This window comes from Sus scrofa, chromosome 2 (assembly GCF_000003025.6).
Source record: "Sus scrofa isolate TJ Tabasco breed Duroc chromosome 2, Sscrofa11.1, whole genome shotgun sequence".
Classification (NCBI taxonomy): Eukaryota; Metazoa; Chordata; class Mammalia; order Artiodactyla; family Suidae; genus Sus; species Sus scrofa.
Window position 1 is genome coordinate 6,117,009 of NC_010444.4, and position 12,620 is coordinate 6,129,628.

The 12,620-nt window shown below is 61.1% G+C and overlaps 1 protein-coding gene across 5 annotated transcripts; it reads right to left on the reverse strand.

Moving 5' to 3' along the window:
* KLC2 (kinesin light chain 2) lies at positions 228–10,040 on the reverse strand. 5 transcript variants are annotated; one of them, XM_003122503.5, is made up of 16 exons: positions 9,955–10,040; positions 8,875–9,113; positions 5,991–6,221; positions 5,775–5,844; positions 4,929–5,151; positions 4,234–4,321; positions 4,026–4,127; positions 3,751–3,924; positions 3,549–3,648; positions 2,914–2,963; positions 2,744–2,811; positions 2,207–2,315; positions 1,957–2,115; positions 1,758–1,882; positions 1,508–1,565; positions 228–1,175 (listed from the first exon to the last, which is right to left on the reverse strand). In XM_003122503.5, exons 2-16 carry the CDS (start codon positions 9,100–9,102, stop codon positions 1,092–1,094), a joined length of 1,869 nt encoding a protein of 622 aa, XP_003122551.1. In that variant the 5' UTR covers positions 9,103–9,113; positions 9,955–10,040; the 3' UTR covers positions 228–1,091. The 5 variants fall into 5 exon arrangements, with proteins under 5 accessions (XP_003122551.1, XP_005660721.1, XP_005660722.1 ...); XM_005660664.3 differs by lacking the exon at positions 9,955–10,040 and adding an exon at positions 9,807–9,947 and having other exon boundaries at positions 8,875–9,149; XM_005660665.3 differs by lacking the exon at positions 9,955–10,040 and adding an exon at positions 9,807–9,944.

Below are 12,620 nucleotides of genomic sequence, written 5' to 3' on the forward strand. Positions count from 1 at the left end.
AACTAAAGCTCAGTCAAGGCCCGCGGTCTCAGGACAGAGCCAGACGTGAGCGAAACACACCCACACCCCTCCCTTCCTCGCAGCCTCTCCGTTTGAACCCCCAACCTAGAGACGTCAGCGAGACACACACGCTCTCACACTCACTCCCTCGCAGCCTCTCCTGAACCCCAGCCTAGAGACGTAGATACGCTAGGACCCCTCGGCCTCCGCTCCAAAACAAGCCCGGCTCAGAGTCAAACCGTCTTTATTTCTACAGCAACATTTGAAAATAGAGAGCGACCGCCTCACCTCCCAACCTGGGCAGCCCCTCCTGCCACAGGGGGCTATCATTGCCCCTCGCAAGAAGCTGCAGGCGTGGGAGGAGGCGTGGCAGGATGGCTCTGCGGGCGGGGCCCGGGGCCGGGCCTGGGCGGGCCGGGCGCGGGGGACGGGGCAGTGCATAGGGCCGGGCTGCAGGGCAGAGCCCGGCGCTGAGAGGACGGGCAAGGGGCGGGCTCCCGGCCCTGGGGTTAGGGGCGTTGGCGGGGCGGGACGCGCCCTTCGGAGGCAGGGAGGAACGCGAGACGGCCCAGGGAACCCTTTTGCGGAGGCACCGCCCCTGAGATGTGGAGCCTGGGAGATACCACCGCGCGGAATGGGGATGATTAAGGCCTGGGCGGTACCACTAGAGAAGGGTGGGGAGGGGAGGCCAGGTAGTACCGAGGACTGAGGGGAGTGGTGCGGCCAATAACTTATTTCTCTATATACAGAAGCAACGGCCGGGGGAGGACAGGGACGCTGAAGGGAGGCCAGGTGCTTAGTGTTCTTGGCTGCGGGTGGGCAGGGGAGACCCCGGCCAGCCCCTCCCGCGGACCCTGAACCTCGGGGGGAAGGGCCCTGCTGGAAGGAATAAATAAGGGGAAGAGTTGGAGGGGCGGGCCCAGCCTCCAGGGCTCCGGCTGAGATGACAAGGGGGGAGATTACCCTGAGATTGAACAGAAAAGACAGGGGTCCTTGGGAGAGACAGGAGGGGCAAGCAGCAGGCCCATGCGCAGGGCTGGGGTGGGGACAGTGCTGGGTGGAGGCTCTGGCGGCCGGCTGCCCCTTCAGGATTAGCCCACGAGGGAGCTTCGTCGGGAAAGGTCCATGGAGCTGGAGCTGAGGGTGCGGCTATCGGAGAGGCCTGTGCCTCCGGGCTGTGGGCAGAGGGGCAGGGGGGGCTCAGGCTCAGGCTGCTCCAGGGTGGTGCTTCCCTGGCCCCAAGGGCCTGACTAGCCTGCGTCCCTGGGGCTCTGACACTTCCACCCACCTCCACAGTTACTGTGTTGGCACTGGGTGCTGGCAGGCAGGAGCTGGGTTTCCCTCCCTGGTCTCCCCAGCCCAAAGCCAGGCTCAGGATGGGGGCAGGAGGTGCTGCTGAATGAGCAGGCGCGCTCCAGGAGAAGTTGGGCAGGTACCCAGGATATGCAGGCCTTGGGCCCTGGGGCCTGGGCCTCAGCTGCCCAGTGCAGCCGCCACCCCCCCATACCTGGACTGGCTCCTCCACACTCTTGTTGAGGAAGTTGAGGGAACTGGCCCGCTTCATCCTGAGGGGAAAGGATGGTCAGGCGCGGGGGGGGGGGCTGGGGGAGGACGGGGAGGGGTCATTTGGGGCTGGGGAGGGAGCAGATCTGCTGGGTGGTGGCACTTGCGAGAGAAGAGTTCACCCTGGGTCCGGAGCCAGCTGGGGCTATTGAGTGGGTTCTGGAGAGGCTCACCGCATGGGTGGGGGGGCTCACCTGGGGTTTGGGGGCTCCTGGGGGCCACCACCCTGGAGCTTCTTCACCAGCATCTCGCTGCTGCGCCTCAGGGCATCTCGGAGCTTCCCGAAGGAGCCGCTGCGCCGCAAGGAGCCACTGCCGTCCTGTGGGGTGGACGGGTTCGTCTGCGCCACGCCAGCTACGCAGCCTCTCGGCCCAGTCCGGCCCCTACACTCACCCCGCTCCACTCGGCTGCCGGCCCGGACTCCTCAAGGTCAGCCTCAGACCGGGCCCCAGCTCCCCCGGCCACGTCTCGGCTGCCACGGCGGTCTCCCCGCCCACCACCGCCGTCTTTCAGCAGTTCCACCACTTTAGTCTGGCTTGCGGGGTCCAGGCCCTGAGGGAGGACAGGGTGTGTCAGGCACTGATTGGAACGCCTATAGGGCCACCAAGGTCCCTGCCCACAGCCCTCGTGCCTGTCGCCCCACCTGCTTGCGGCTGCGGCTGGCACAGTCCTCCAGTGTGTGTGCGGCTTCTAGCTTGCCCTGGCGCCGGTACAGCGCCCCCAAGCTGCGCAGGGTGGTGTTGACCGTGGGGCTGTGGACAGGAGAGCAGGACCATCTCAGACTCCACGCTTCCCGGGAACCAGGGTCCATCCTAACACCCAGCCCACACTGGGCCCCGCAGGACCATCCCGCCACCCCAGACCTGGCCCCTCCTGTGTGTTGGGCCCTGCGCTAGGGCCGCCTGGAGCCCCCTGTCTTGGGGAATCGCCTCAGGGCCCTAAGTGGGATGCTTCCACCAGACCTAAAAGCTGCAAGACCCACGAGTAAGGGAATCAGACTGTCCCAGCACAGCCGTCTTAGGCCAGGTGGCCTGTGAGCTGGGCCTTGAAAAGCGAGCTGACAGAGGAGGTGTGTGTTCTGGGGCTGAGTAGGGGTGGAGGGTGGAGCCTGGCCTCAGACCCCACCCAGGATGCCGCTTCCTGCCCTCTGCTCGCCCTCTGCTCTTGCCCAGGTCCTCACCTGTCTACTTTGCAGGCCTTGTACCAGCTACCATATTCCCCATAGGGTGTGCTGTCCCGGCGCTTATCCTGGGGGAAAGGTAAGCCGGAGGTGAGAGAAGGGCCCCCCCGACACCCCCCAGCCTCCCCCCCACCACGGACACCCGCCCCAGCCCTGCCCCGCACAGCTACCTTGCTCTCCTCCCGCTCCTCTGCGTGCATCCAGATGGGCTTGTTGTCCCCTGAGGGGAGAAAGGGGGGCTGTCACCAGTCTCCCTGGTTGGGCTGGACACAGGACTAGGGTCTGGAGGAGGTCAGGGGTCCCCAAGAAGGACCAGGGTTTGGCTTCGTTGAATGAATGAGTGGACAAGAAACAGGCCCGAACCGTTACTGAGCCTCCTCCGGAACCCGCAGGCCTGTGCCTCAGGGGCCTGCGACAGCCCAGGACAGTGCCTGCGACAGCCGGGGACAGTGCCTGAACGATGGGCCGGGCTGAGGGGTCCTGGAGTAGGAAGTGACTGACCATCAGGGGCTAGAAGGTGGATTCCTGGAGTGGGAGACATTTGGGCTGGGCCCTCACGGTGAGCGTGAGGTGCCCAGTGGAGAAAGGGGAAGCCAGGCTCTGGGCCAGGGGCACAGGGAGGCGAAGGGTGGGTCTCGCACGGGTACAGCTTCCTAGGGGGCTGTGGGAGTTGGGTGTGTGTGCTCCCGTGTGCCCACACGTGCCTCTGGACCAGCCAGACCCCAGGCGCGAGGCCTGCCCGGCTGCAGTGTTTGCCCTGGATGCTGACGGCTGAGGGGGCCTGTGCCAGGACAGCCGTGCTCACCGTTGACAGAGCCAAACTCCTTCTCGTGGGCACGGGTGAGGATCTCCTTGTACAGGGTCTCCGCGTCCTGGTACTTGCCCTGCTTCAGGTAGCAGGAGGCCTGAAGGGGCAGAGCCCGGAGGGTGAGGCGGAGGGTGAGCCTTTTCCGCGCCGCCCTCCCCGCTCCCCGTCCCTCCAGCCCCGCCGCAGCCCAGGACACCACCAGGTTGTTCTTGGTCTTGGCCACGTTGGGGTCGTCAGGCCCAAGGCGCGTGGCGTAGATCTCCAGCGCCCGCCGGTAGTAGTACTCCACCTCCTCAGCTTTGCCCTGGTTCTGGCACAGCAGGGCCAGGTTGCTCAGCTGCTTGGCCACGTCTGGATGAAACTTGCCCAGAACCTGGGGCAGGGGCAGGAGCAGGAGCCAGGGGCTGGGCTCAGGGCCGGCCGAAGGGCCCCACCTGCCCAGCCACCGGCCTGCCCGGCCCGGCCTGCTCCCACCTTCTCCCGGATCTCCAGGGCTCGCTTGCATAGCGGCTCGGCCTCCTTGTACTTGCCCCGCTTGCCGTACAGGACCGCCAGGTTGTTTAGTGTCGCGGCCACCTAGGTGGTGAGAGAATGGAGGCTCTGTGACCCAGGACCCTGCTGGGAGCTGCAGAGGGCAGGGGAACCACCTCTCCCCCCACCCCCCGCCCCCGCCCTCACGCACAGCTGGGTGGTCCTTGCCCAGTGTCTTTTCACGGATGGCCAGGGCATCATTGAGCAGGTGGGCAGCCTCCTTGTACTTGTTCTGGTCCCTGGGGGTGGTGGGAGCATGATGAGGCTTCTCCTCCAGCCAAAGGCCCTTCTCCTAGTGGCCCCGGATCCCTGTGGTCACTCCCCTGGATTTACTCATGAGTGAGCATGGCGAGGCATGACCAGAGCCTGGGCAGGCGTGGCCAGCCCCTGCCCTCCAGCTCAGGGGTCTCTGCATGGGAAGGGCACGCAGTCCTGGGGTAAGAGCCAGACTCCCCCAGATCCCTTCCTCATGCCCTTGTGCCCCAGGGCTTCTGCTCATGCTGCTTTCTGCCAACGAAACCTCCAACCCTCTTGTGTTCTGGGCAGGCTCAGCCTCCATCAATGACCCTCCTCAAGCCTTGGCGCCTAGAGAAGCTGTGTCCCTGGAGTCCTCATGTGCTGTTATGGCCAAGCCTTTCTCCTCCACTAGACTGAGGCTCATTCCTGTCTGTAGCCCAGGCCCTCTGCACTCAGCCCTCTCTGGGGGCAAGACCCTTCCCTCTGTCGTCCAACTGCCTGGTGGAACTCGAATCCCAGCCCACAGCAGGCAGTGAGGATTTGTGACCCAGGGCGGGAGCCTTCTAGAAGAGGGCTCCCATGGGCGACTGTGGCCCGAGGCGCCCTCACCGATAGACCAGCGCCAGGATGTTCAGCATGGTGGCCACGTCAGGGTGGTCGTGGCCTGACGTCTTCTCCAGGTCCTCGAGGGCCTGCTTGCAGAGTGGCACGGCTACCTCATAGCGGCCCTGGGAGGCGTACTGGATCACCAGGTTGTGCAGGGTGCGTAGCCGGGCCGGGATTTCATAGCCCCCGTGCTGGGCGGCCGCATCTCCTCCTCCAGGGCTGGGGGCTGCAAAGCCAAGGACAGGAGGTCCGATGTACCAACTGCCCCCTGGGCTGGACTGGCACATGCCAGCCCTGCCTTGGCCTGACCTCACTCATGGCCCTGGGCAAGTCCCTAAGCATTCTCTCTCAGTCTTCCCGTCTGGAGAGCAGGTCTAGTCACCCCTCAGAAAGAGCGGGTAGAGTCCCAGAGCAAGTGGCCTCGCCTCCGAGCCTCGGCCTCCTGTCTGCAGAAGGGAGGCTCCCGTACGCCCTGGACACGATCGGCGAGGCCAGCACTGCCCAGGGCTCAGCACTGCACAGGTGTCCTCCTGCAACCCCTCGAGGAGGCGCAGAGGAGAAACCACCAGTCATCACAGAGCAGACAGCGGCCGAGCGGGGCCCACACCCAGGCTGGGCTGCTCCAAAGCTCTGCACTGTGAGGCCTGCTCCTCACAGAACTTGGGGGATGAGAGAAGCGACACACAAAACCTGCATTTTAGGCCCTAATGCTAGGATGTTACAATCAGAAATGAGGCAGGAAAGATCACTCAGCCCCTCAGACCTCACTTCCTGTGGCCCCTGGTCCCAAGGGCCAGGAGTTCGCCCAGCCTGCCTTCCCCCACCCCCTAAACCAGCTGCCCCCCGCACCTGGGTTCTGCTCCTCTTCGTTGGGGAACAGGTCGTCCAGAGAGTCTTTGGGGATGTCCCCCTTCTCCTCCTGGGGAGGAAGACAGGATGAGCGTCAGGGAAGGAGGTAGCCCAGTGGCGGCGGGCTGGGTCTGCCCCCCAAACTTCCCTGCTCCCACAGCCTCCCCCGCCCCTGCCCCCTCCTGGTGGCCTTGCAGTGGCCGTGGTAGCACTCACGTTGGGGGAGGTATCCTCATCCAACTTGCGGATCTGGCTCATGAACAACAAGTGCTGCTTCTCCTCCTCGAGCTGGGCCACAGCCTGCTCGCTGCGCTGCAGCTTCTGCTGCGTCCCTGCCAGCTCCTCTCGCAGCCACTGGTTCTCTTGCACCAGGCGCCGCACCTGAGCCCGTAGCTTCTGCTTCTCTGACTCTACAGCCCCCAGGTGGCTCGACAGCGCCAAGATTACCTGTGGCAGCCAGCAGGCACGAAGGTCAGCGCCCTGGCCACCCACCAGCCTGGGCCTCCGAGGGCACGGGGACCCAGTGAAGAGCCAGAGCCAGAGGAGCTGCAGGGCTGAGGGCCCCAAAGTTCTCCTCTCATCAAGAGAGGTTTGCCCCAGGGGCCCAAACAGACCATCCATAGCCTGAGACCCGAGGCTTGGGGATCCCCAACTCCTTCCTTCCATGGTCAGGAGCCCTGGGCTCCCGGGCAGGTTCTGCTACGCCTCTGCTGGGCCTCCAGCTAGCTCTCCACTTTGATGGTCCAGTTTCCACCTTGTTGGGTTCTTCTGATCACGGAGCGCCCTAGCTGGGGTGCAGCCCTTTCCCCAGGATGTCATTCTCTTCCTTTGTCTCTCCCAGGGGTTGGACGCAAGGCCCTGCAGCCATAGGACTGAACCCCTGCTCCCGGCCCAGGGCTAGTGCTTTCCCGAAGACCTCTGACAGAAGGCTGAAGGGCCACCCCGACTTCTGCCCAGGGTCCTGGGCAGCCCCTGCCCTTCTGCAGCTCCCAGGGAGGGAAGGGATGTGGGTCCTAAACCCCCAGATTATCCATCCACAGCCCTCAGCCTCAGCCCCCATCCCTCTCCCCAAACTCTGTGACTCCCTTCCTGAGTGTCCAGGTTCTTCCTGCCTTGGGGCCTCACATAGGCTCTGCCCTTGCTCCATCCTTCATGGTCAGGGTCAGCCGCGCAGTGAAACCTTTTCCCTCTTATGCCCTCAGTCCCAGGAAAGCAGGGCACCTCTCCCGCCCTCCACAGCATCCTGTTGTCCATCTGTGTTGGCTCCTGCACACGCTGGGAGGGCAGCCCCGTGTGTTCATCTCCGTACCTGGCAGTCAAGTGGCCGAGGAGCGAGGGATCGACCCACTGCCCTTCCCGAGGGCCAGGCAGTCTGGGACTCTGTGCTTTCTAGTTGATTAGCAAATGCCTAAGTGACAGGTGTTTTCACAACCACTAGCTTTTTTAAAAAAAAAAATTCCCTAAACAGCCTGAAAGTGTGTATGGCAGATGGCATGATCCCTATTTTAAAAACAAGGAAACCAAGATGATACCACCTGGCCAGGATTCGTGGAGCCAGGCAGTGTCTCCGCCAAGATCTGAGCAGGACAAAGCTCTTTCCCCAAGAGCCCTAACTCCCTGTGCACCCCAGTGCCTCCTGGACATCGCCATCCGCCTGTCATCGTGGCAGCCCCGGCCCAAGAGGGCCACAGAACGAACCCCTGATCCATCCAGGCTCTCTCCTCCCCTTAATCTGCTCAAGCCTCAAACCTGGGAGCCATCCTGCTCTCCTCTCTCCCCCTTAGTCCATCCCAGGCCCTGCCTGACTTACACCCAGAGCATCTAGAACTGGTCCCCTTTCTTACTGCCCTCATGGCCATCCCTTTACTCCAAGCCGCCATTTCTCTCTCTCTCTCTCTCTCTCTCTCTTTTTTTTTTTTTTTTTTTTTGCTTTTGTCTTTTAGGGCTGCACCTGCAGCATATGGAGGTTCCCTGGCTAGGGGTCGAATCAGAGCTACAGCTGCCAGCTTACGCCAGAGCCACAGCAAGGCCAGATCCGAGGTGCGTCTGCGACCTACGCCACAGCTCCCACGGCAACGCCGGATCCTTAACCCACTGAGTGAGGCCAGGGAAGGAACCAGCAACCTCATGGTTCCTAGTCGGATTCGTTAACCACTGAGCCGTGATGAGAACTCCCAAGCCACCATTTCTCATTTGCATTCCAGCAGCGGCTTCCTAACCACCTGTTCCCACCCTAACCTCGATGCTTCATTCCGTCTCCACGCTTCAGCCCGAGTGAGTTTTTAAAATCTAAGCCAGACTATGTCCCTTGACTGCTTAAACACTCCAAAGGCTTCGTGTTTTCCTAAGAATAAAACCCAAACTAGTAAAGCACAGATGATGGAGTCCCTGCCTTCTTCACAGGCCTCTTTGGTCCCTCTCTCCTTCCCCAGGAAGATCCAGTCAGATAGGTCTTCTTTCAGTTCTCCCACCAGAACAATCTTTCCTACCTCAGGACCTTTGCACATGCAACTGTTCGCTCATTTCCTGGAGGCTGGTTCACTCCTTCCCTCAGATCTACTTTTTTACTAGCAAATTCACTCAGATCTTGATTTAAATGTCATTTCCTCAGAAGTCTTGCCTGACCAATAAAGAAGACCTCCTGCTTTATCAAAAATCTTGTTCTTTTCTTTGGAGAACCTACCATAATATTGAACAAATAGATGTGTTTCTGACTCTCTCCCTACTGGACTAGGGGACGCATCTTGTCTGTCTTGTTGGACGCGTCCTTGGCACCTAACATGTTGCCTGGCACATAGTAGGCTCTTGAGAACTTATCTGCTAACAAATAAATAAAAGAATGATGGGGGATTTCCTTTTTGTCTTCCTAGGCCATTCAGTCTCTGCTACCTAGCAGAGAAGGGAGATGATCAGGCTTTCCTGGGGCCAGGCATGGTTGGGGTCTCCAAAGCCCACCCATTTCATGACTCGGATCCTACCATGGGGCTCCAGAGGACATATGCTTCTTCCCTGCTGATTCTGTTACTGCATTGCCAGGATTCCTCTGGAAGGCTCCATCCCTCCCATGACCTCCCTCGTGAGCACCCCCAAACCAGCCTACCTGGGCCTCCCCCAGCCCCAGCTCGATGGCCTCCAGGGAGCGGCGAAGGAGGACACAGCGCTCCTGTGAGCCAGGCTCTGCCTCACCAGCTTCATGAGCGACCAGGGGCGCGAGAAGGGCGCGATGCTCCCCGCGCAGGGTCTCTAGCCCTTGGATGACGGCCTTGGTGCCCAGCACGATCTCATCCTGGCTCAGCTTCTCCTCCCGAGGAAGCACCATCGTGGCCATGGTCGCGCCGCCTGTGAAGGCGAGAGGGCGGGCAGGGGGTGCCGGGCCTGGGGCCACGCCGCCGTCCGCCCTGGATTAGGTAAACACCTGGGTCCCCGGACGCCTGGATCCCTGGAGTGCCCTGGTGCCCCAGGCTGCAGCCCGCACCGTGCTCGCGCTCGGCCTACAGGGGGCGCGCCCGGCTCGTCTTGGCCCGGGAGACGCAATGCGGTGCGACCTGCGAGGCTGGACCCGGATTCGGCCCAGACCACTGGCTCAGGCCGGCCTAAGCCACCCAATCTCGGGGCTTCCCCGGAGACTCCCTTAGCCAGAGCAGGGCGCGCCAGAGGAGGGTCCTACGAGGACCGCGGGGGTTCACTCCCACGCAGAGACCCCAGCCCCCTCCCCAACAGGCAGGCCGAGCCACAGAGCCCCGCCTCCGGGGCAGGCCGACCCTGGGGAGACCCTCCCCCTAAGGAGGTGAGACGTCAGGTTCTCCATCCCCCCAGGCCGCGACCACGACAATCCCTCCCCATCATAGGGCAGCACGAAGTCCTGAAGACCCCTCCCCTGAAAAGGCCGAGCTCCCGCCCCCAGCCACCGAGGACCGCGCCCCCTCCCCGCGGGCTGGCATGGCCCTGTCACAGGCCGCGCCCACGACGACCCCTCTCCTAGGCCGACCCAGAGCCACCTCTCCCGGCCCGGCCCGATCGGCCCGCGCGGACCTGCGTCTCCCGTTCGGGCCCGCCTCCCGCTCTGGCTCCGGCTCCCTCCCGGCTTCACCCAGAGCAGCAGCCGTGAGCAGGTCCCGCTGCCTCCATCCCGCCGGCCTTCCCAGCAGTCCCCGCGCCGCCTTAAAGGTGAAGCCGGTACCTTGGCGGCGTCGGAGGGGGCGAAACACTTCCCAGCCGGCTGACTGCCTTAAAGGAGCACGCTGGCTGGGCCCACTCCAGGCGAGGGGGAGGGGTCAAGGGCGTGGCCATCAGAGGTGAGGCGTGGCCATTGAGGGGCGTGGGTTCGCCTGGGGCATAAATTCCCAGCCGCCACTTCCCAATCTCCTGCGGCCTCGGATTCTTCCGCTGTAACCGGCTCCGAAGCTTAGGGGTGTGGACAGACTGGGAAGATGTGCACCTGAATTTACCTTGTACTGAGGCCAGAGTGCGCGGCGGGAGAAACTGAGGCCCAGGGAGAAGGCCCCGCCTCCTCAGTCCCGGGGGAGACATTTGACATTTATCGACATTTAACGAGGTAGTTGCCACCTTCTCAGCACTTACTGTGTCCCGGTGCACGTTTAATGCTAATGCAAACCGAGTAAAGCTGGTGCTGCTGTTACCCCAGTCTCGCAAATCGGACCCCAGCCTTGTTCGTCTCTAGAAAGTGGCTTTGCCCCACCCAACTCCTTCGGAGCCGTCCTCATTCCTATAGGAGATTCACGGCATCTTAGGGCTGCTTCTTGGGAGGAAGAGACGGAGGCTTCTGGCCCTAAGGGAGAAAAGAGTGGCCAGGGGCAGCGGGGCATCCTGCGGGCGAACACCACAGCAAATCCTATTGGTCGGATAATCAAGACAAAGGGATGACAGAGTTCTCTGGTGGCCTAGTGGGTTAAGGATCAGGCATTGTCACTGCTGTGGCTTGGGTCACTGCTGTGGTGAGAGTTCCATCCCTGGCCCAGGAACGTCCACATGCCGCGGGGAGCTGCAAAAAAAAAAAAAAAAAAAAAAGACAAAGTGATGATGCTGTCATTCAGGGTCACCTCCTCAGAGAGCCTGTCCTTGACTCCCCACCCCCTCTGTGGAGCAGCCGTCCAGCCTGTCTAGTGCACCCATTTAATTCTCTCTGTTGCATTTATTCCTTCTAACATTTTCCTTGTCAGTTTCTGTCTCCTCCCTAGATTGCAGGTCAAGGTCTGCCTGTTTTGGTCACTCCCAGAGCAGCTCCTGGCCAGCCACATAGCAGTGCTCATGTTGTTATTTTTTTCATAAGAGACAGAAGGGTGCCACTGTTGGCCCAGGTTTTGCTTGCAGCCCTGCCTTGCTGGCTACCCTGGCCCTGCCTCCCCAGCTTCTAGGTCCTCATTGCTGGGTAACAGCAGGATAACCGCCCCGAGAGACACAGCCTGCCCAGCAAGGCCTGGCATTGGGACCCAGGGATCTGGGGCATTCCTCATGAGTCAGGGTGGGTTCAGACTCAGACGCTAGCAGGTTCCGGCATCCTGGTGGATGTGAGAATCCTCTCGGCATCCGGTCTGGCAGAGAACTTGTCTGGCACCACCCCAGGGCTCAAATAAGTCCCATGACAGGGCACTCACTACATTCTGCCGTGAGACAGCTCTAAGGGTTAGTGAGTTTCTCCTTAACCCTCAAAGTACCTTCCCACGCTGCTCGCCCACACCAAGCTGAAGCTCTGTCCTCGGGAAGGATGTTGGCTCCCTTTTGCCAATGAAGATACTTGGCAACAGTGAGGGTGCCCCCCTTAGTGTCCCCTGCCTGGGCTGACAATCTTGGTCCCTTCACTCACCTCTGGGCAGGTTCCTGACCCCACCCCACCCACCTGCATTCTCTTTTCTGGGTGTGGTTTAGATGGCTGAGCATCCCTGCTCTGAATGTGGCGCTCAGTCCAGGGCCCAGGGACCCAGACCCAGAGGGAACTGCACACATCACAGTCTCCTCCCACCCCGCCCCTGGCCGCCACCTGTCCACCATGAGGCTGAAAGTCAGGCTGCCTTTGACAGCCACCGTGCCGTGTGTGCTCAGGGCAAGCGTGTCAGCTAAAATCGTAGATGACAGGTATCCCCTTTCCATCCAGCCCCGTTCTTCCCCCCTATCTGGCGGTTCTGCCAATGATTTTCCCCCATTGATTTTTAAGGGTGGTTGGTACATTCCTATGATGCAAAATTCAAAAGGCATATACAAGTTACAGGACACTGACCACTGTCCTCAGTCAGCTCCCCTCCCCAGAAGCACCTGCTATCATGCGGCTTTGGTGTCCATTGATTATGTTGTTTGCATCAGTGTAGAGCTTGTGTTTTGTCTTTGTTTTTGTTTTTGTCTTTTTGTCTTTTCTAGGGCTGCACCTGCGGCATATGGAGGCTCCCAGGCTAGGGGTCCAATCGGAGCTACAGCTGCTGGCCCACACCACAGCCACAGCAATAGCAGATCCTTAACCCACTGAGCGAGGCCAGGAATCAAACCCACGACCTCATGTTTCCTAGTCAGATGTGTTAACCTCTGAGCCACGACGGGAACTCCCCTTGTTTTTGTTTTTGTTTTTTGTCTTTTTAGGGCCGCACCCACAGCATATGGAAGTTCCCAGGCTAGGGGTCAAATCAGAGCTGTAGCTGCCAGCCTACACCACAGTCACAGCAACGCTGGATCCAAGCAGAGCCTTCAACCTACACCACAGTCATGGCAATGCCAGATCAAACCCTAGTCCTCATGGATCCTAGCCAGATTCGTTACCTCTTAGCTACCACGCCAACTCCAGAACTTGTGTTTATTCTTGTCAGTTTTACCGGGTCAGGGTCAGTTTTCCTTTAGGGT

Bases quoted from the DNA above. Each gene is read 5' to 3' on its own strand.
- KLC2 (XM_021082807.1), bottom strand. From the start codon at position 9,102: ATGGCCACGATGGTGCTTCCTCGGGAGGAGAAGCTGAGCCAGGATGAG. The intron at 5,845-5,990 runs GTGAGTGCTACC...CTTCCTCCCCAG, and splicing joins ATGAGGATACCTCCCCCAAC to GAGGAGAAGGGGGACATCCC. The intron at 4,128-4,233 runs GTGCGTGAGGGC...CTCACCACCTAG, and splicing joins TGGGCAAGGACCACCCAGCT to GTGGCCGCGACACTAAACAA.